The sequence below is a fragment of the Apostichopus japonicus genome, chromosome 9 (assembly GCF_037975245.1).
Source record: "Apostichopus japonicus isolate 1M-3 chromosome 9, ASM3797524v1, whole genome shotgun sequence".
Classification (NCBI taxonomy): Eukaryota; Metazoa; Echinodermata; class Holothuroidea; order Aspidochirotida; family Stichopodidae; genus Apostichopus; species Apostichopus japonicus.
Genome location: NC_092569.1, coordinates 33,459,163 through 33,483,161, shown reverse-complemented (window position 1 = coordinate 33,483,161; position 23,999 = coordinate 33,459,163). Strand labels below are relative to the sequence as shown.

The following is a 23,999-nucleotide window of genomic DNA, read 5'->3' as shown; positions in this document are numbered from 1 at the left end:
GTCCAAAATTTGTTTTGACCTATCATGGATAGACTGCAGTCGCCTCACTCGCCTGTCTAGACTCTCAGTCGGGTTTGTCTCTAAGAAGTTAGTTTGGACACTTCGTGGTTCATGGTACAGGTTTCTGTGTCTTCCTCTACCAGATCTCATGCTTCGTCATGGTTGGTCATCATAGTCACTGTCACTGGTGCTACTGTCTGAGTTGGTGGAAGGACGGTGTGGTGGAGAGCAGTCATCATCAGTCGGGAAACCTCAGGCTCCTGGTTAACGATCGGACACGGCTTTATCTCTCGTCGATGAACAGTTTTCTCTTCACCAGTATTGTCGACAAGCTGTATGGTGTAGCTTGCTTTACCCCCCGGTCTTCTAATAATCTTGTATATGACAGGGCTCCATTGGTCTTGAATTTTGTGCCGTCCTTGCGGATGAGACCGGAGGTACACTCTGGTTTGCAATGCCAAATGTTTTTCCTGAGCATCCCTGTCATATCTAACCTTTCTCTTGGCAGCTCCACTGGTCATACGCTCCCCTGCTTTCTGGTATGCCATCCTCATGGTTTCAGCGTGATTTAGTAACCATTCATCAGTTGGACTGTCATCATCAGAGTTGTCAGAGTTAGCATTGAGCAGGAAGTCCACTGGAAGTTTTGGTTCTCTGCCAAACATAATGTAGAATGGAGAGAATCCTGGGTGTTCCGCAGCATTGTATACATACAGCACTTCTGGTAGATGTTCGGACCATCTCCGTTTGTGGTTTGCAGGTAGAGTTCTCAACAGGTCATGGAGAGTACGATTGAATCTCTCCACCTGCCCATTTCCTTCAGGGTGATAAGGAGTACTTCTTGTTTTCTTTACCTGGTACATGGAACACAGGGAACGAATTAGTGATGATTCGAAATTTCTGCCTTAATCAGAGTGTACACGCTGGGGAACTCCAAACTTGGTGAACCTTTCTCTCACCAGTACTTTAGTTGTTGTCTCTGCAGTTTGGTTCCTGGTGGCTACTGCCTGTGTATATTTTGAGAAACGTCAGTCATCACCAAAACATTTTCTCGACCAGTTGTGTCCCTCTCAAGGATGGTGAAATCGATTGCCAATATCTCGATCGGCCTGGTAGCGATCATGCTCCGCAGCGGCTCTTTATTTCTAGGACCCATTTTAGCTTTAACACAACGGTCACATTGGTCACACCAAGAAGCAACATGTTCAGTCATCTTGGGCCAGTAATATCTACTCCTCGCCAATCCAAGGGTTTTGTTAGACCCTTGATGCCCAGCCTGGTCATGACATGCTACAAGGACATCATTCCTGAGAACACGTGGGAGGATCAGTTGCTTTTGCTTGTCCTCGGTTAGCCTGTACAGCAGCCCATAAATGGTCTTGATCTTGTTCATCTGCCGACACAGCAGTACAACATCTTCACTCTCATCTGCTCGTTCGTAAGGAGTAGGTTTTTGTTTGGTTGCAATGTAGTGCAGGAGTCGAGCAATCGACTTATCCTTCTGCTGCAGTTCTGCTAGCTGTGTGTTGTCATAACCCGGGAACATAGGTAAAGATGTAAGGGCACTGACATATACTGGTTTCTCTGGGGTAGGTGTGTGTTGAAGGTTGGCAGGAAGAGTAGTCATTCTGGCTGTATGCACATACTTTGCAGACGAAACATGGTTATATTGAACTTTATCCACAGGTCTCCGGGAGAGGGCATCTGCTGCTTGGTTGTTTTTACCAGGTTTGTATGCCACAGAAAATTCGAAGGCTGTCAAAGCTCCAACCAAGCGTTGACTGACTGCATCTAGCTTCGCAGACTTAAGGTGGGCAAGAGGGTTATTATCAGTATAGATAACAAATGTTGAGCCTAGCAGATAGTCTCTAAATTTCTCTGTTATCGCCCACTTCATCCCCAGGAGTTCAAGTTTCATACTGGAGTACTTCTCCATGTTGCGTTCTGGTCCACGCAAGGTCTTGCTTGCATAAGCTATGACACATTTTTTTTTTCCGTTTTGGACCTGTGACAGGAATGCGCCCAATCCAAGGAAGGAGGCATCAACTTCCACTTCAAAGGGCAACTTGAAATCACCATAGGCCAGTATTGGTCTTGAACATAATTTGCTCTTCAGAGTGTCAAAAGCTCGTTGGTGCTCCGTCTGCCAGGTAAATGCTGCACGTTGGTTGTTCTTCCTTTCTTTCAAACAGTTAGCAACAAGGGCATGCAAAGGTCCAGCTATTTTAGAAAACCCAGGAAAAAATCTCCTGTAGAAGGAACAGAAACCAAGATATGACCTAAGCTCCTTTACATCTTTGGGAGTCGGCCATTTCTTCACAGCATCTACTTTCCCTGGAACTGTCATTACTCCATCTCTTGTCACAATATGACCCAGGTATTTCACTTCAGGTTTGAACAACTCACATTTACTTGGTTTGATTTTTAGTCCAAACTTCCTTAACCTATCAAAGACTAGTGAATGGTTAGTGAGATGTTCTTCGAATGACTTGGAATAGACAAGGATATCATCCAGATAACAGAGAACGCACTGAAAGAATTGGTCACTCAGGCAGGCTTGCTTTAGGCGTTGGAAAGTTCCCTGTGCATTACATAACCCAAAGGGCATTCTGTTATACTCAAACAGACCAAATGGTGTGGTGAAACTCGTTTTAAATATGTCAGCTTTGTCAACTGCCACCTGGTGGTAACCAGCCAAAAGGTCTATGGAGGAAAACCACTCTGCTCCATGCAGTGTATCTAACGACTCATCAATCCGAGGTATTGGGTATGAATCCTTAATGGTCTTCTCGTTGAGTCTGCGGTAATCCACACACAGCCGTAATGAGCCATCTGTCTTACGGACAAGGACGATAGGAGAAGCAAAGGGACTAGTACTTTCCCTTATAACTCCTGTACCCAACAACTTTCTGACATGTTCCCTTACTTCCTCTATTTGTGAAGGAGGATTTCGTCGATATGGTTGCTTTATAGGAGTTTTATCTTTCAGGTAAATTCGATGGGTAACCTTGTCTGTATAACCTAGATCAGTGTCTGCGGCGGCAAAAACATCATAATTCATCCGAAGCAGATTCTCTGCCTGTTGCCATTGCTCACTGGAAAGACCACTCCAAAGTAATTTTGACACTTTGGATTCTGCATCTGGTTCTCTGTCCATCTGGATGTAGTTGATGTCTGCATTGAGCCTATTTATTCCCTCGAAGTTGACACTGCCATCATCAACCATGGTTGCATATTGGAGTTTGCCAAGAGGTGCTCTAGGGTTAAGCCACACTTCTTCTTCGGAAAGGTTTACTACCTGAAGATTGAGACAACCTTTACAGGCAAAAGTCAAGGTGCAGCAGACGGGCACACCAGCAGGTAGGTTTTCCACCGGCTCCACAATAACCTCAGCAGCCTCTGAACATACAGGACCTGTCACTGGCACTACAATGGCAGATCTAGCTGGAATTCTGACCTTTCTACTTCCTGCAACTTTGACAACACCCTGGACTACTTTGGCTTTTATCTGAGGTTGATGAGTTGAAGGCAATTCCAAAAGTTGTGCCAGTTGTTCTGGGGCGCAATGGTTCAGGACATTCATTCCTACCAGTATACATCCTGGTTTGGCTAATCTAACTACCAGAATGCCCCGCTCAGGGATTGTAATGCCCCCAAGTTGGACATCTGACAGGAAGAAACCTGTATAAGGAATGTCTGTATTGTTGGCAGCTCTGAGATTCAACCAGTTCAACTGTTCCAATGGAAGGTGCCCAAGATACTCCTGGAAGGTCTGCTCAGGTATTATAGTGACCTGAGAGCCTGTATCTATTACAGTCTCTATCTCCACATCCGCCAACTTCACGGTCACGATCGGCCTGTTCCCCACCAATGCTGTCTCTGAAATCGAGCCTAACTTTAAACAGTTGTCACCCAGTACATGGCTCCTGTCGCTGGGTGGTTCTAGTTTGACGCACTAGAGCTTACAACTACAGGACTAGGACATTCACTGGCGTAGTGTCCCATCTCCTGGCACCTTCTACATCTAATCTCTGACCTGTCTCGTTTCGGTATTTTGGTGAATGTCCCCTTTCTGGCAGATTGGTCCTCCAGTCTCTCAAACCGTGCATTAAACTCAAACTGTTGCTTACGCACAGCTTCAACTGCTTCAGTTTGTTTGGAAATTGCTGATGAAAGGCTTTCCAAAGTGTCAGAGAGCTTGTCTCCGACTGTCTCAGCAAAAGAAACAGCTGCCATCCTCTTGTCATGGCTGGGAGACTCATCTTCCCCCATATCAAGGGCCCAGTCTCTAAGTTGAATGAAGGACATGTGACCTTCATCTTTCATCAGTCTCTTCAACTCTCTGCGTAGGGTTTTGTCTCAAAGTCCATCGCAGAACTGTTCCCTTATGGTTTTCTCTGGATTGGGGACATCGTCAAGGGTAGACAGCTTCTCTGCCAGCGCCATTAATCTGAAGGCGAAGTCAGAGGTGGACTCTCTGTCGCCTTGGGTACCGTTGTACACTCGCCTCATCAGTGAGCCAAGAGTGTACCGTTCTCCGAAGGTTTCTTGAAGGACATCTAGTATTTTGTCAGGGTCGGAGCTCAGCTGACTAGGCCGGTGGCGTATCTCTCGACGTGCAGGACCATCTAAATGAGCAATAAAGAAATCTGCAGCACTTGCTCCAGTCAGCCTCCGCAGTTTCATAGCCGTCCTAACATCTTCTACAAAGCTTTCCACCTGACATCCATCAGATCCAGAGAACGATCGGAGCTTCTTCTCCGGTGGAAGAACATAAACACTGGGTTTCTCACTTTGTTTGGTTGCTTTGGCCACCTGTAGCTCATTCGTCAGCTCATCTAGTCTCCTCTGGATCTCACTCACTGCCTTTCCAGACATCTTACTTCACCACTACCCTCTTGATTTGATTAAAATTTTCAAATTTTGCCACACATCCCACTTCTGGAACCAAATTGTGAGGATGTAGTAGACAGAAATAACAACGGATTTTGTGTTTCACCAATGGTCTGGTGGCACCATGTATTTAAACATGAAATTATATATAATTGGTAAAATCAAGAGGGCAGTGGTAAGACTCAAGAGAAACCCCCTGACACACTGCAAAGAGAAGAAGTAAGTAAAAGTGAAAAATAGGAAAAATGACTAAACGGTATATATGCACTCTAGAGGTAAAATATTAACGTCACCTAAAACCAAGGCCAAAAAGGTGTACATGCACGGACATCGTTATGACATCTTTAACTTAACTAGCAGTGGTATTAATCCAACGTATAACAATACATAGTAGAAGTAGCTGCGACTATTACGTCCCTGACACGTCTGTCAATAACAACACCTCAATACTAAACAAAAGGGTATTGTCCATATACGGCTTAACTACCAAACATATATACTGCTTTAAGTTATAACATTTTAGAAAAACAGTACTAACTCGGATAGTGCATGGCGAAATTAATACAAACCATTGAATTTGGTCAAAGGGAAGGAAAATATCTTAACTATTATGCATACTATCACTTTAAGGCTATATCTGTACTATCCCTTTAAATGGGTAGTCATGACCTTAAATATGATAAGAGAAAATATCTCTAAATGGTTAAAAGTAAAATAAGAGAAAGAATACTGATAATATATAAAAAAAAAAAAAAAAACACTCAGGAATATAGATGCACATGGTGAGGCTATGCTGTTATGTTACGTTAGGTAACTACACGTTATGAACCTCATTCTTGTATACATACACAATACTATAAATTTAACGTTACATGGGCGCCGCCATCTTAGCTGAAACAGAGGGCGCTCTCCCAGAACATAATCTCAACCTCGTGTACGTGAGCCTCTTACGTAACTGGCTCCTAGAATTATCTCTATAATCTCTATAATACATTCCTTTAAAATCTGAATGTGAAATCGACCCTTAAGTAAAACCTGTAGATTATTTATAAAGATACATTTTCAATAAAACAAGTTAAATATAAGTATATGTAACCCACAGTATGTCTACTCAACATAACGTTAGAATAGGGCTTCCCTATTCCGGCATAATCCGTACAGTAGGATAGCGTACCCTAGTCAAGCCTTACCGATACGAAAATGGTCGATAATATTAAGTAAAATATACGATCACTGAATAACTCCAGTACTACAAGAACTTAACAGGTTAAAGAAAGATATATTTACCTCCAAGTGTCAACAATGTGATTGTCCAAGTGCATCACATGCTCGTTTATTACTTAGGACTAAAACTTTCGATAAACTATTCGTGCTTTTTTATTCGTCTTGAAATATATAGTGTGCACGCTAACTGAGCTATTCCAAGCTGGCTATATTGCGTAACACACAAGGACCCTTTGTTCGAGCCAGAAATGACTCATGGCTGCTTGCCATGGAACGCACAGATTCCCTCACATATGGAACTGCAAATGATAAGCACTAAGAACCGTGTTTGTTCGTCGTTTAAATCTTTCTACTGATATGAGACATCATGCATGCAAAAGACGCTCTCAACGTATTAACATACTTTAAGACCAAATCTCTCGGAATCGTGACATATCAATATCAAACAGCACCTTTCGGATATTAGACGAATCACAGGGAAAGTAATTTCTGCTGGCCTATCAAGGAATATAGTCTTTCTATTTAAAGATGTGGTTTTGTTTTTATTTACTGGGGTGTAACAATTATCAATAATTTGATTAAAACAACGACAATAATATTGTTTTTCCACCTGATATTCATGGCTCGTATATTAAGTACTGTTCATGTCCTGTAACACATGCTTTGAACACAAAGTAGTAATTGCTGATAATTATTGATACACGGTTGTGGGACAATACAGAAGTTGCTGTGTCAACCATTGGGTGTGAGTTCTTAAACACGCCGTTAGATAATGAAGTCGATTCTAGTCGTTTTATGCTATCAGATAGCCTATGGGTATACCGGAACATGTCCTTTCTTCGTTCTCGTAATGACGAATTGGCGTAGTTTAAAGAGAGCTGTGAACTGGAATCACACGGTACAGTACCTACTTTACTTCAAACACATATCTAGTACAGTAACTACTGGTGCCACTTGTAACACATGTTACTACTTTTCATGTCCCACAACCGTGCATCATTAATCTTTACTTTGTGTTCGTAACACGGTAACACTAGGTGGCACTAGTACTTACTGTGCTAGTTATGAGCATCGGCTGGTTTTTAACATATTATTATAGTATTTGTTACAATATCACTCATGCAGTAAACTGCTGAAATGATGCAATTCACTTTGAATGATCATAACCAGAAACTACCCATTTAATACGCAAATTGATGGACACCATAATATGTATTATGATTTAAAAGTACCTTAACTGCTTTAACGTTACACAATCATTTACAAGGTAATGCCTTTAATTTTCCTTTCTGGTATGTACAAGCTACTATATGCTAAACAACGTGGCTGGCAACTGACGATAATTTACGGAATCTGATGGACGTATAAATCGTATGATATCACGTGATTGAGCCACGTAGCACTGTTCCACGTGTTCGATATGATGACATCACAAGGAAATACATCTTGAATGATGACGAATCGTGGCTGGATTCTTTACTACAATGATACACAGGCAAATTGTCAGACGTTATTATCTGTGCCAAGAAATCGGAGTCCATACTTCTTGTGTTAATTTATTTGCATATCCCCTACCTCACATAACCTAGTATAGGTATATCACCTAGTTGTGATTACAGGATTGTATTCGGAACGTGGTGAGAGAGGATGAGAGTGAAGTATTATATAGGCCTAATAAAAGAGATCACATTACATTGTACTGTGTCAGACAAAATGTTGACACTGGATTAAAATGATTACTGATAGTAAGAAACAATCAAAGGTTGTACCTTCATATATGCCGTGAGTTACACTCAATGATATCGATGGGTGTAAAGAACATGGTGATTTGGTCAAAATGATACAAACATATGTCTTTAGTATCTCTTATTGTAATATTACAACAAGGACGTAGGCCGTCTCAATGACAATCATTGTGACATATCGGAGGAGAGCCATCGCCTCATACTTATAAATGATAAGCGCTTACTCAAACACATTTCTAGTAATATTTTAGAAAATTCGCCAACAATAACTCATTGTCGGAGTATTATTAAATTTCCCTCGTGTTCTTCACCATTTTCTCCCAATTCCGTCTAAGTGTTTTTATGTTTACTGTACGTAGTAGCCTATGGAAATCTTAACCTCTATTGTTACTGATGACTTATTCGATCACTATAAAGAAATACCATTCCAAAGACGTTTAGAATACTTCCACCTGCTCATGCAAGTGTTATGTCCCACCCTCTAACACAACAAAGATCACTTTGAATTACTGGTAGCAATTTGGTAAACAAATATTCGGCGTCCCATACTGCTTACAAATTCCTGTCATCGGACATATCGATTTTCACAGATTCTAGAATACAAAAATGAATATTCATGTCTTTTTTTTCAATTACCAATAACATGTATGTGAATAATGATGTTTTGATTTAAAGTGTCGTATATGCCTCCTTTGTATATATAATAAAGTTGTGCAGTAATGAGTGTGATTGGGATGCGTTAGGAATATGGGATATTGGAAATGGTTCTGTTAAAGTTAAACAAAATATAATTGGAAGAGCCCCCTCTATTCGATTCCGGTGGGTATGTGGATCGGGGACAACCTTTACAACATATGCTCTATGAAATACTTATTTGTGTAGTTGATAAGCGATTATTCAAACATATTTTTCCCCCTATAATTAACAATATCCTTTATTTTTTTATTTTTTCATTTATAAAATTAGTTTACATTGTCGGAACGTTGTATATGTTGTTCTAATTTTCCTAGTAAACACCTTACTTTGTTCGTGTTCATGAGAGTGGTAGTTTAAATCGCTAATACGAATTAATCGTGGTAAGTTTAGTAAATAGCTGTTTCGTTAAGCTGCAGACAGGTCTCATATTCTGTCACCCTTCTAATCAGTAAGTACTTAATAAAGGGATTGAATACTTCGTCCATAGAATTTTCGAGCGTAAATTCACATAGGCCTATTTAAATAAAATATATTATAGGATGTTGGTGTAACTAATCACATTGTTTCAATTTACAACTTCATAGCACATTCCGATGATAGGGCAATTAAAAATGTTGTTCATATATTTAATTGTTCGACGTAATAGCACAAAAACTCTGACGTTATACATGAAAAAAGCGCAAAAAATAAGCAACTTGGTACGTTTGTCTATGTGTGACATACATAATAATTCCTCAATGTTGTGTATTATTGAAATACAATTTATATTTAAACTAAGAATTAGTGCATAGTGGACCAAATTGTGTTTCACTTGACCCACACTTCATTTGACACTATGTTAATATTATACTCCGATACAAGAATAAAAAGAGGAAATTTTGACAATTTTCGACAAAAAGACTCATTTACCTATATCAAAATGTTCAAGTCTAAACGTGATATTATGTCAAGAAAGAAAACGCACAATTTAACATGATTATTGAATAAATATCATCACTTGTAGTTATACAATTGTACATTGGTACAATGGTACATCAACTGAATTTGGTATGTTGTAGTCTCTTAACAAACACTATTATCAGCCCAGGGTGCATATCGATTCTTCGTTTAAGTTTTAACTGACCCTTTTACAGAGTTGAGTTCCATCAATTAAAGTGACTGCGCTATATTGTCTAGGACAAAGACATTGGGTCGATTCCCCAGATGCAATATACAACAAAAACATCCAATTTTGTTTTGACAATGTGTTCAAAATTTGGCCTTTGGTGTTGAAAGTCATGAGTTCCTCTGTTGCATATATGAAGTTATAAAAAAAAAACACTTGGTTGAGTTATTAGATCGTTGAAACAATGCATTAACGTCAAATGTAGCTTATGATTTATCAAATATTAAAGGTGAATATCGTGAAAAACCTCAATAGCTATTGAAACATATTAAACACTCATTTTTTTTTTTTTTTACTATAAAATATCACAACGAAACAGCTAACTTGCAGACACGTGCAATGTTCTTGTGTTGTATAAACTCTTCTATTTTTTTCTGTTGTATCTTTCAATTACATTATGTACCTGAATGTGTTGTAATGATGTAACTGTTGTTGCATGCTGACCAAGTTATATTATCCTAGGCTGTTAACATAACATTTTGAACCACACCGCAACCTACTATTCCAACGTTTTGTTCTCATCACCATTTAAGATAATTATTGAGCAAAATCAACACCTTCGACGGGTGAAGAGTAAAAATGAAAATGTGGTATTCACTAGATTTTTCCATTAAACTATTATACTTACTTTGTAAAATCATGATATGAAAAAATAGGTCTACATAGTTCACTTTACAGTTTGGCTGCAGGAGTACGTTTCACTTTTAGTTGGTAGAGCCCCCTCTTACTGCTTCAAACATATTTTTATCAATATTTAAGATACATTTGCCAATATTAACGCAATCATTTATTCAATAATACTTCGTTGTAGGAATGTAATTAACTTTCTCTCGTATTCTTCATCATTTTTTCCCACTTCGTCTATGTATTTTGTTTTGGTTAACATAGTAGCCTATGTAGTTCCTAACCATTATTGTTATTGAAAACTAGGATATAAAATGAATATTCATGTGAAATTGTCTATTTTCAATCAAATATGAGTTGAAAAAAAATCTTGTAATTTTCGAGTGTCGTTGACGCCACCTATGTACATATAATGATAATGTTGTACAGTTATGAGTAGGATTTTTCTATTTATTAATACATCCTCGCACTTTTTATTGGATAGGCGTTTGATGGAAAAATCTCTTAGATGTTTCTTTTATCATGACAGTTTCGACTTTCTGGACGCAAGGTAACGGTACATTGCCATTTTTACCAAATTGGCGGCGCATTCACATGAACTGGTAATTAATTTGGTGTCTACGTGTAGTAGGAAAACCTTTCGCCTATTGGGGGAATATTTTGATAAAAACAATCCATTTCACGGGCATGTTGCTGGTGCTACGGTGGCGCTTCAGATCACACAGGAAAGTTTTAGAACTTTGCGTCTAAGTTTTATCATATTTTGTTTTGCTTCGATCACTTGGGTACATAAGCATACTGGGTGTCATGTGGAAAGTGGTACGAAGACGAAAATCCGTGGGCGTATAATGCTTTAGATCAATGAATAGGTATATCCATATGGTTCCTTGATAGCATCTGCAAACGCTTCCTGCGTACGTTTGATTTGCTCTGGAGGCATCTGGTTTGCCAAATTTGAGACTTGGTTTTTGTCTCTAGGGCTTTTAAATATGACGATGTAATGTGTGATATTGCTCGTTTCCTTTGCCAGTTAAAAAGAAATGTGATAAAGCTCATGGAAAAGTTCCATATGATCATCTTCCTATTAACATCATATCTATATGATGATTTCTTTTTAGAAAACCAATCATTTATGCGTTGATCGTTTTGATTTGATATCATAATATGGTATAAAATAATCAACTTTTTGTAAGATAGGTCAAGATTTGCCTCAAATTCCGACAGGAGACCCTCAACAAAAGGATTTTAGAGAGGACCACAGACAGCTCCATATCAGATGGCTGGTATTCCCCATAGCAATGCACAACCCTCTCAGGCGTATATAGGTAACTTCGGATATATTGGGAGAAATGAATCCGTTTTCAAATATCACCTTAAATATAAAGCAAAAACGTCTCAACTATACAAAAGACAATAAACGCAAATGTCTCATGAGATATACTGTCATTTTAGCTTACGAATAGTTGAATCCTGATTACCACGCACACTACTTATTTAAAAAGATTCTGGCAATTTGAAATGCCAGATATAAAACGTCCAAAGAAGTAAAATAAAATTGTATTTGCTCAACCCTAACGAAAATTGCCATCTGATTACTTCCCGGTTCTCCTTTTATTTAATTGTTTTGTATTAATGACAGTTCCAGAAAAGAGTTAGGGTTAATTGTTTTTAAATACGTTACGAGTTTAAACACTACTATCACAACGTCATATTCAGCGTATACAAACACGCTCACACTTCTGGTCAGGGCGTGCTCAAATTGCATTAAAGACGCACGTTACCCTTCTTCGGAGATTAAAGTCGCCTCCGCTAGCTAGGTCAGGTATCATATCAAAAGCATACATCGGGTAACCTTTGGCGTAGACACTACGACTGATCTGATGGCCTTTGTCACTGAACATACTATTTTATCCCGAATACAGGAATGACGTAGCGATCATCCGTAAAATTAGGGCTTAACGGTTTCCATGGTAGCTGTTCGACGTATAACGTTCAAACAAAAATGTTGGGCCAATGAAGTTAAATGGTGCGAAGGCGTTGCATCCACAGTCTCTCTCTCTCTCTATATTTCAGCCGATTTGAAGTATAATTACTACCGAAGCATTATACATGTATATACATTACCAAATATTTGTGAAATGATAACGATTCTGTCAATACGAACCAGCAATTATCTGACGGTATAGATGAGGATAATACGTTAGTTTATTTATCCCTTTCTTCATTTAAAATAGTTGTTCTAGGTTATTTGATATTGCTTGAACATATTAAGGGAAAAGCAACCATAGATTATTCCAAATATCATTTTCTTTTCGTTGTAGTAATTAGCATCCATTAATGAACACAAAGCTATGGTATTTCAGAATTATCCGAGTCATATTGTCACTGGTGTAGGTGCTGACAAGAGCGGATGGGTTGCTGTCAGTGAAAACTATAGACATTAGGGCCTTTGTTATAATCTTTCCACTCTTTCAAATGTGTTTATTTGATGTCTTCTAACAATTGCTCTTTATATTTATAGAGACCGCACTTGTTTACTTCTTATTTTTGAATGTTTTTTATTTCTTTTACCTCAAGTTTTACTTCGATGTTTCCTATTTAGAAATTATTTGAAATATATTCAGGAAAATGAAAGTAGAGGGAAACTCCAAGGTTTGCAAACGATTACAACACTTCAGCATATAAAATGTTTCGTCAGTTTTATATTTATCCATGCGTTATGTCATTTCGATATCAAGGTAATTTAGATATTTCCATGTGTTATTTTACTACTCATCTCGTCTGGCTTGTAGTTTTGCCCTCTTTACGAACTATCCGCAAGGTCGCAAATGATGCGACAATCTATACCCAGTAATGTGATAGAAAACTAACGATCTAAGGTTTACAAAAAGCCGGCAAAGGACATCTTTCCATTAATCATAGCGTACCTGTTGTCACTTGAAAATAAAAATAACGTGTTTGTCATATTTGTTATTTTAAAGAAAGAAAAAAGTTTTTTGAATAATCAACAAAACTCCATTATCTGTTGTTGAATACCAGGGATGTGGAGTCGGAATACAAAGGCCACTGTCATCCCACGCCCACCCTCCCCCCCCCCCCCGATGCTCTCCCATGTCTGTGAAATTCTTGACTTTGACACTTTCCTTTGAATTCGTAAGTATCAAAGGGGATTCAAGCAGGAATATCACTCATGTTTGTTATATTAAAAACACATCAGTACGCTTTAATTACGTGCTGGGGTTGGTGAGGATGATCTGATCAGGGGGTTATCGCACTTAACTAGGAATTTGGAGAATGATAATTGCCATAGTCGGGACAATCAAGCAGATGAAAAAATGAACAATCACTACATAATATTCTTACATAGAGATGAGTGGGAAAGAAAGCTATGCAGATTAATGATAAGTTAGTGAGTTTGGTTGAATACGTACCTTTGGCAAATATCTAATTAATGGAGTCTCTCACAACCCTGGTAATATATGATCAACTTCGTGTGCATGTAAGCGCTTCTTTCATTATCGAAAGCAAATGTATCATCTTATTGTTACAATGTAAGGATAGTGATTCAGGAATAAGGAGGGCACATATTATGGTAATTTCGCTTAGTTGTGTTCTTTCTGCATAAACCAGTGCGCTTTACCCTGGCAGTAGAACTAATCTCTCGAAGATAATACATAAATAACCCAGAAAGTACATCAAAACGTATAAGATGTCATTGCTAGTTAGGCGATGTCATAACATTGTCATTAACTTTTATTCAATATAATCGCAACATCTGGAAAGGAATATACTGTTCAGCATACTAATGTCTTTTTTAATATATTTCATTTGCATCTTTTTATAGTATTCTCATTACCATTATTACTGATTACCTTTTAAAAGACAAGTTTCAAATCCAATTTAATTATCAAATATAAATATATTATAAATATCAAACGCCATCGAGTTCTCGGTGCTAGCTGTCCCACTGGTAAAATGGTTTACCGTCGTTTGGTATTTTGCCCCGTAACATAGTATTGCCTTGGAAGGCTAGTTGGTGTCTCTGTTCTTCACTTCCATCTTTCAAATACACAAAGCTCCACTATCGCTTCGATATGTACTTCCTTATTTAAAACATGTCATTATATCGCCAACCGTTTCCTGTCCTTGTTACCTTAAAGACTTCAAATCCACTACTTTGATCATTGACTTGGCTGTATTTTCATTGTTGTTGTTGTTATACCGCAATCAGAACCTTGAAGATTCTTCCAGAAGATGCCGCGGTAATCATTAGACGAGTAGTCGCCGTTAAGATTAGAATAACCGCAGGAATAGAAAGTTGTCTCATGGGCCGGATTTTTATTTGCGCAGCAATAATAATAATAACAAAAATAATAAAAATAATAATAATAATAACAATAACAACAATTATAACATTTACGATGTGGACGACTAGAAGGACAATAATAATAACAATAACAGTCAGAATAATCGTACCCTCCTGTAGCTACGCGGTCGCTGAATGAGTAGCAGTTGCTGGTAGAGCCCGTACTACTATCGTCTGGATACCACCAACCACCTCTGTGTTTTTCTGCACAGTCGAAGGTACTCGATCCATCATTGTCCTGATCGTGCGTACTAAATCGATACCCTGAATTTGCTTCCATAGCATTGTTACCTGGAAGGAAATTAGCAAATAATTAATGAAAGTATTTTCTTGTAAAATAGTTTTCATTAATTAAGTTTTCTCCTTTTATATATACTGGACATTACTAAGTCACTTTAGGTTCGTTTGCTATAGTTGTCGGTTATAATTGAGTTTGTTATTTTGTTCGTTTAAGTTGGGCTTACGTTATATTTTTGTGGTTTCATATACGAGTTCTCAATTATCGTAAGGGAGTTTACAATATCAACAAAGGAGTCAAGTTTGCGAATTTTTACTGGAGCGATATACAATTCTGTCAAATCGTCTGTGGTCTCATTTGAGAACATTTTGCTGAATGTCAGTATTGTATTTATATCATTGTTTCGTTTCCTTTGACAAATATTAATTAATAATATAGTAGTGAGTGACAGAATAGCAGAAATGTAATCGGTGCTTTTTTTTAAGTACATTCACTTTCGGCATTTTGTAAAATATATAGTGTTGACTGTTCAATATATGCTAGGTGCTCAAATAAAAGGGAAGGTGATAAAGTGTTTGATTGTATCATTCATGGCATCATATTCTCTCGTGATAACGTCTTAGCTTTCATATTGACAGATTACTTTCATTTGATATCGACGAGCTGATATGTGTATATTATATGTTATATATGTATGTTATATCATTGGCCTCTCAATAAATGTAATGAACACATATTGCATGGTCAAATGAAACATTATTTTCTTTTGCTTGGAAATGATAAAGTTGTTCTGAAAGAAATTAATTTAATTCACTCTTTAATAACAGATTTCAATCATAAAGTAAGCTGAAATGCTGCAGCAGTTCTTAGGTTTCCAGACTGGTTATTATTTCTTTGCGTTATAAGCTCGACAAGGTCATAGTGAAATTGCGAGAAAGCAGACGCTATTAAATATATAGGAGTGTGGTTGATATGATGTTACAACAATATATAATTCACCAACACGTAATACAAAGTAAAGCAGTTGCACGATAAGCAATACGCACGGGACTCTAAGCTCGACGTCTAATACAGCTCTACATTAGTATCTACACTAGAAGTATACCATGGCCTAAGAATATGTACGAGTACACGCAGTAATGCTAGAGTGAGATTACGCAATAACTACAAGTCTGCGTATGATTGACATTAAGCACAATACATACCAGCATTTCCATTGTAGCCACCCAATGACAGTTGGTATTTGTCTCCCTCGTCACTGATTCTGAAAGATGAATAACGGCTGTGGTATGTTGATCCTTCCGTGTTTGTCTTTTCTATTATAAGTTGGTAGTTTTTGTCTGTTTGTTTTGTCAAACTGTATATTTTATCGTTGCCAATCCAATGATCTCCTGTTGGGATTCCAAAACCGTTTTTGTACTCATTCCAGTTTCGATAAAAGTTGACGGAGCCACTTGTACGTCGTTGCAAAATCTAGAATGATAATCAAAGAGTTTATTGATTGGATGTTAGTAATATATGAAATATCTTAATTTTACTACAATAATTTAGATAAGTTGATTGGTGAAGGTCAATATTCGATGGGATTAAATCGATAGGAAGATGGATCAATTTAATCAAATAATTGAATTATTTAATTAAAATGTTAGTAAGGGAGGTCCTGTTATATGAGAAAATTAAAATTTAACATGGTAAAATTCTGTTTTTTCAATAGTTAAAACTTACTGTCCAACCGCCACTAGACATTTCACAAAAAACTTCAAAACCAGAGCTTTCAGCGGGATAAATGGTATATGCTCCGTTATTTGTTCTGTTTGCTGCGTACAGATCAGAACAATCTATCGGTCCACTGCGGGTACATGTAAGACCATCGCCTTCAAACCATTCGTTACAGTAACATCTACGGACATCATTCCGCTCCTCGCAGGTTGCGTCTGCGCTACAACCGTAACTCTCATTTGTGAGTACGTTACTGTTGCAAGTAATCCGCAAGGAACAGTCAGAATTAATGTATGATTCACCTTCCTGGAAAAGATAAACGTTAAACGACATATTCCAGTGAAAATAAATCAATGTTCATTTGGTACAACGCTTGGTAACGCTTTTTGAGTAAAACTGAATTTCTACTACTGAGCGTTTCAAATATATTAGTTAAAAGTTAATCCTTCTGGGTGTAATTGCTTTGGATGCCTTGTATTTTGCTAGGTCTCAATTAGAAGACTTTTGCAAGAACACGTAAAACCGAAATGGAAGTGAAAATCAATATCATCAATAATCATGAGAATTAATAACAGATCAAATAAAAAGTAAGGTCAATCAATTGAAATCCAAGATTTTATGTTAAAGTGTATTTTTCATGTTATATATTAAGACTTGTGAACGGCATCAAATAAACTTACTGCTAATACGACGCCGTCCTCTTGGACGTAACAGCCACATTGCTCTTTAGGTATGCAGCTATCTCCAAGAACCATGAGGTTTTCTGTACAAAGACATCTCTCTGGATCCACTGGATCCGGTATGACACAATCAGTTGGATTTTCACAAGTTCTTTCACATGTATTATCATAATTATCCTTGTTGGATGAGCACCAGGTGATGGGTAAATCTGGGGAAGTTGAAACCACAACAAGTTAATCTTAGCTTGAAGTGTTAACTCACTGTTATGACATTAATTTATTAGCGAATCGTGTTACCATTGTAATGCTCTCGGAACATTTGCTGATTGTTAAAATAGGATCAAATGTAAGCCGGATTTTGTATTGCCAAGGCTCATTCAACTTATGCTCATTTATGTCACAAATTCAAAATAATATTACATAATCAAGTATTCGACTATGGGAATCAATCAGTATAGTTGCGTATGGTAATCATTTCCTCCATTTAAACTTTTCTGTAAGCATTTTTTTTATTTCGGATTTGACTACAAACTATGGAGAAAATAATTTTAAAAAGTCTTACCTGTAATTCCTTCGATACGCCCAAGACTTGTTATAGAATAATTCCCCCATTCATCGGCAATGCGAAAGTTGTCGTATGTCAAGGAATATGACTGGCCTGCATAATTCTCTAGCTCGATTCGCAGCTGGTACCTCTTTTGGTTTATCAAATGAGCTAACTTTTCATTACCAATTAGAAATTCACTGCCTAAGAAACCAATTCCGCTTTTGTATTCATCCCAGGTTCGATTAAAACCGATGGATCCATCAACACGTCGTTGTATGACCTGAAGAATAAAAAAAAAAAATAGGTAGACAACTAACGGATAAATTTCATTATCTATGATCTTAACCTTATAGCCAAATTTGCGGCTCGCCTCATTTAATACGAATTGGATAGAACACATTTGTGATGTTGCGTTATATCTTATCATACATACATGTCTAGATCACTAGCCTAGTTGTGCAGAGAAAAAATAAGTTTTATAATCGTATACAATTTTAATGTAATTACTATGGGTAGTTTTGTTTCCGATATTAGGCTTCAAATATTCATACATCGTACAAGGTATATCATCCGACACACTGTACAACTAAAATGGACTGAAAATTCTAAAGTGTCCTACAAAGTGTGTCTTGGAGAGTAATCTCTGTGATTGTAAGTGTTCACGTCTTGAAATATATTACTTACTGTCCAACCTCCAGATGTAGTGTTATGATCACAAAATGTCTGAAATGGTTCCGGATACTGGTCAGGTTTAATCAGGTATACACCGGATTTGGCGTTGGTAGAAGAGCATTGGTTAAGTACTTCATGACAATCCCTTGGATACTCCGGAGTTTGGAATAGAAAATACTGCAAGTCTAGCACCACGATAATGTAAAAAAGAAGATGAGAACAAATCGTAAAACTGTTGTAGATACAGTTCCATATGTAAAGAATTATTTAAAGAAAAATATAATATATGGCTAACTTCGCAATAGTTTTGTTGGAACTACACAGTAAACATGACGTGGTAACTAATATGAACCATAAGAAAATGTATTCAATCTTTTTCGGCTAGTTTCATGGAGGCTAATATAAGCAAGTATATTTTATTTTAACGCAAAGATCTACCGTGAATCTGTGGCGACATGGTCACAGAAGCAAACACGATTGGTAATGGCTTTCCTCGACATGAGGGTATGATTTGGCCCTATTTTCACCTTACAACAATTTAACGTTCATCAGCACTGACCGGAGATTTGAACGTGCCAAATTATTGAACGAGCCTACAGTATACAAAGTTTAAACAAAGTGCGTGTTTTGTCCCTCCTGTTACTGTGATTCTCATTTTAGCCTCTGAAGAAGATCCTGCCAGGATCGAAACGTCAGGCCAACTTACTTTGAACAAATTACTAACTAATATGAATGAATATAATCAGAACTATTTTTATCGCTTGAAATAAAATTGACTAATGACTTCCAATCAGCGCTAAAACTACTTCAATACACAGTACAAGGAAATTATGGAGGATTGTAAATTATTACTTATCTTACAAATTGAGATAGCAGAAAGTACCACATATGAAGTACATCGAGATGGTTCCTTTCTATATTGAACTTTTCCGAATTATTATTTAGATAACAAATTTATGTTAATTGGTAAGTTCTTGGTAGAACATTTTTGGAAAATTCGTTAATTAAGTATGTCGGGAGAAAGAAGCTAATGATACATCAGTCGTTCAAAAATTATTCTTCAAAAAGATATTTTGGTCAAAGTAGTATGATTAGATCTAAGTGTCTAAGTAAAAGATATATGTTAAATTTAAAATAAATGATAGTGAACAGACACATCAAATTTCAAATATGACTTTTCGTAAAACAATTAATAGAGTTTCTGTAAAGTTTTATCCATTTTGAAATTTCTCCACAATAGACATCATCTAGAATCCCTCAAAACAACAGGATTTTGAATTATAGCCGTTCTTGTGTACGTGATCACGTGTTGTATGGTAACATTTTCCATATTTTTTAAATTATAGACTTTGCATGGATTAAACGAGGAAATGATGGATACAACCCTGTATTGTCGACAACGTGACAAAAAAAAAACTCTGAATAATAAATTATAACCTTTCTACAGTTTTGTTCTTTTAAAAAACAGAATCAGGAAATTTACAACGGAAACGCACAGCAAGAAGGCATACGCATTTATTTATTGTTTTGTCTGGGAGGATCCAGTAATGTTAATAAACAAGTCTGTTTTACTATTCTCCTTTTTCATGACATTCGTTTGGTACAATTAAAAAAACCAAATCTTGGAATGGATTTCTTTTTTATTATTGTAAGTTAGTCGATGATCTTCCTGATGTTATAGGCAAAATTTCAAAACGAACAACGTTTCACATTGTCTTTTTTGTATTATACTTTATTCTCAATTTCTTATCACTTTTCATAGCATTGAGGTTATAATTTCCATACTTTATTTTTAGTTTTAAAGCGGCGTTTCGTGCAAACTTGTTACAAACATGTTGGCTATTGGAATAACTATATTTAGTTGATGATTATTACATTGATAGCGTCAACATCATCCATATGATAGACGCACATGACCGAATCGAACACATTATAAACATATGCATGTGTAATACAATACAATGACCGCCAGAGGGAAACAAGACATTGGAGAACAATCAGTGTTACCTTTACCCGAAAAAAACTCGTAAGAGGAACGATTGAAATTAAGAGGGTGATACATTTTAAGGAGGAATATTAAGATTGACATTGCTTTGTCATGAAAAAAAAACAGTTTCAAGACAAAATACAGAATTATTAAGATAGACATTTTGAACATAAAACTATTAGAGACGATGTTTCAGAATTTAGCTAGTACAAAACGGGGTTACTTGGCTTACAAATATCGGTTGCCTAATTACCTGTATTAAATATAAGGTGTTTTGGGGATGTTTGGCAAATAATGGTTGATCATTTTAAGATACATTTGTTTCCTCTTGTGTATTTGCACGATGAACTGATCAATATTTATTCGTTCGTAGGCCTACGGGGCTGTATTGAAGAGTGTGTTAAATTAAAGCATTTATTGTGTTATGTTTTACAGATACCTGCCCAGCGAGCAAACTTCCAAGTTGTCAGGTTTATATTGTAATACCTTTTTTAACGAGAATTTGAAAGTGCTTGGAATGTTTTCAAATGGTCAATTGATTTATAACTGATTTTGTAGTTTAAAATTGATTGTTGAATATTTCACACGTAAACTGTAACAATACTGATGTTTTCTTAGCTCGGCTTGAAAAAAAAAATATTCAGCTAAATTTCGTAAAGCTGGTTTTTCGTGTACATTAAAAATGTACACGAAAAACCCATCAACACTTTTTGCGATGCGATGCGATGCTTCTTTCGAATATAAAACCCTACAGATGGATCATATCAGTATAAAGTTTAAACAATATAGCAATTTAGATATTAAACTTATTCACAAGTTCATTTATCATTTCCGTATGCATATTTGTTCTTTTAAAAAATAAAAAGCTGAACTTGATCTATTTTATTACAATAGTTTGGCAGTAGTTTTGACGGAGAGATAAATTTTGTTCTTATAAGAAATCTTAGGTGAACTTTATTTTTTTTTTCGTACTAGTTGGGCTGCCATTTTGACGGAGAGGTCAACTTTGTATTCGGAAAATATGAATACTTTTATGAATTGACAGAATAAATTGGCATCGTGAAGTAATAACTTCGCATGTTGTTTCTTTAAATTGTTACTTGTTTAATACATTTGCTTTTTAAACTTCATGCAATATTTTTTTTTGATAAACAAATGATAAGTTCACAAGATAATCATCAAGTTATTTTTTTTTTAACATAGGTTAATGGATAATAGATCATATGTAGGGTTTCGAATGCTCTCGTTACAAGAACGTTTAGGCTTCTTGTAAAAAGATTATTAGAGTTTCTGTAAAATTATATCCATTTTGAATATTCTTGGCAATAAAACCTCGTCTAGACTCACTAAAAAAAAACACGATTTGAAAAATAACCGTTCTCGTCCACATAATCACGTTTTGTATGGTAACATTATCAATATTTTTAATAACAGGATTTCAAGGAAGAAATGAGGAAATGATGGCTACAAGCCTGTCTTGTCGACAACGGGGAAGAAGGCTCTAAATCATAACATTTCTACAAATTTGTTCTTTTGAACAACATAATCAGGAGCTTTACAACGGAAGCGCACAGCGAGAAGATATACGCATTTATTTATTGTTTTGTCTGGGATAATAAAGTAATGTTAATGAAGTCTGTTTTACTATTCTCCTCTTTCTTGACATTGTTTTGGTACAATTTTAAATGAAAAAAAAAACTGAGTAGAATCTTTTTTTAGTTTTTAATGGTCGTAGTTTATTTTTATTCTTAAAGCAGCGTTTCGTGCAAAATTCTTACACATATGTCATTTTTTTAAGTATTTACCTTTAGTTGATGAATATTATATTGACATGCGTTAACAATTATTCCTAAGATTAACGAACATGACCAAATCCAAAAAAGTTTTTACAGATGCATGCGTAATACGAAGCTATGACCGCCAGAGGGAAAAAAAGGCTTTGGAGAACGATAAGTGCTACCTTAACCCGCATAATCGTATGGGGGAAGATTTAAATTTAGCGGTTGATAAATTTTAAGAAGGAATATTAAGATCGACATTGCTTGGTTATAGAAAATAAAGTTTCAAGACAAAATACAGGATTATTAAAATAAACATTTTGTAAATAAAAATGTTGGAGACGATGTTTCAGTTATTGAGCTAGTACAAAAACGGGGTTACTTGGCTTACAACTATCGGTTGCCAAACTACCTGTATCAAATATAAGAAGTGCTTGGAATGCTCTTATGTTGAATTGATCTATTACTGTTTTTATAGTTTAAAATTAAAATTGATTGTTAAATATTGCACACATAAACCTTTACAATACTGAGGTTTTCTTAGCTCGTCTTAAAACAAATATCAGCCATGTTGTGTAAAGCTGCCAATTGAATGCACACAAAAAACCATCGATACTTTATGTTGACATATTAAATGTCTCTGTATTAGGTGCGATGCTTCTTTCGAATATAAAAAAGGTTCAAGACAAAATACGGAATTATTAAGATAAACATTTTGTACATAAAACTAATGAAGATGATTTTTCAGTAAGCTAGTATAAAAGGGTGATATTTGGATTTTAAATATTGGTTGCCGAATTACCCGTATCAAATATAAGGTGTTGTGGGGATTTTTGGCAAATAATGGTTGATCATTTTAAGATACATTCTGTTTCCTCTTGTGTATTTGCATGATGAACTGTTCAATATATATTTGTACTTACTTGCTTGTATTAGAAAGTGTGTTACATTAATGCGTTTATTATGTAATGTTTTACAGATACCTGCCCAGCGAGCAAATTTCCAAGTTGTTGTCACTGATATATTTTAATACTAAACATGTTAACAATTTTTTGAAAAGCCAATTTGAAAGTGCTTTGATTGCTCTAATGTTAATTGTTACAATGCTGAGGTTTTCTTAGCTCGTTTTGAAAAGAAGAAAAAAAAAGAAAAAAACATTTCAGCTACACTGCGTAAAGCTGCTATGTTAATGTACACTAGAAACCTATCAATACTTAAATGTTTACATATAAAACTTATGTGTATTCAGAACTATTTTTTTTCGAATACTAAATCCAACAGATTGATCATATCATTATATTGTAAATATAGCAATTAAGCTATCAAACTTATTCAAAAGTTTAATTATCATTTCCGTAAGCTGAACTTTATTTATTTTATCATACTAGTTTGGCAGTCATTTTGACGGAGAGATGAAGTTTGTATTTTTTGAAATTGTTATTTGTTCTATACATGTGCATTATAAAGTTTATCCGATATTTACTTTGATAAACAAATTATTAGTTCACAAGTTAATCATAACGTTATTTTTCTTAGCAAAGGTTAATGTATACTTAATCATATGTAGGGTTTTGAAACTCTGATGCACTCGTTACAAGACCGCTTAGGCTTTGCACTCAATATGGACAAAAAAACTTGTTGTATTAAAAACAGAATTGTGTAAAT

General features: G+C 36.1%; 1 protein-coding gene across 1 annotated transcript in view; it reads right to left on the bottom strand.

Annotated features, from left to right (window-relative positions):
• Window positions 1–5,075: 5,075 nt before the first annotated feature.
• Window positions 5,076–23,999, bottom strand: part of LOC139972963 (uncharacterized) — a 161,551-nt gene continuing 142,627 nt past the window's right edge. Inside the window, exons 10-13 of the mRNA XM_071979280.1 lie at window positions 16,677–16,976; window positions 16,157–16,424; window positions 14,824–15,004; window positions 5,076–5,097 (exon numbers count right to left, since the gene is read on the bottom strand). Coding sequence (XP_071835381.1) covers window positions 5,076–5,097; window positions 14,824–15,004; window positions 16,157–16,424; window positions 16,677–16,976 — 771 coding nt within the window. The remainder of the gene's footprint in view (window positions 5,098–14,823; window positions 15,005–16,156; window positions 16,425–16,676; window positions 16,977–23,999) is intronic.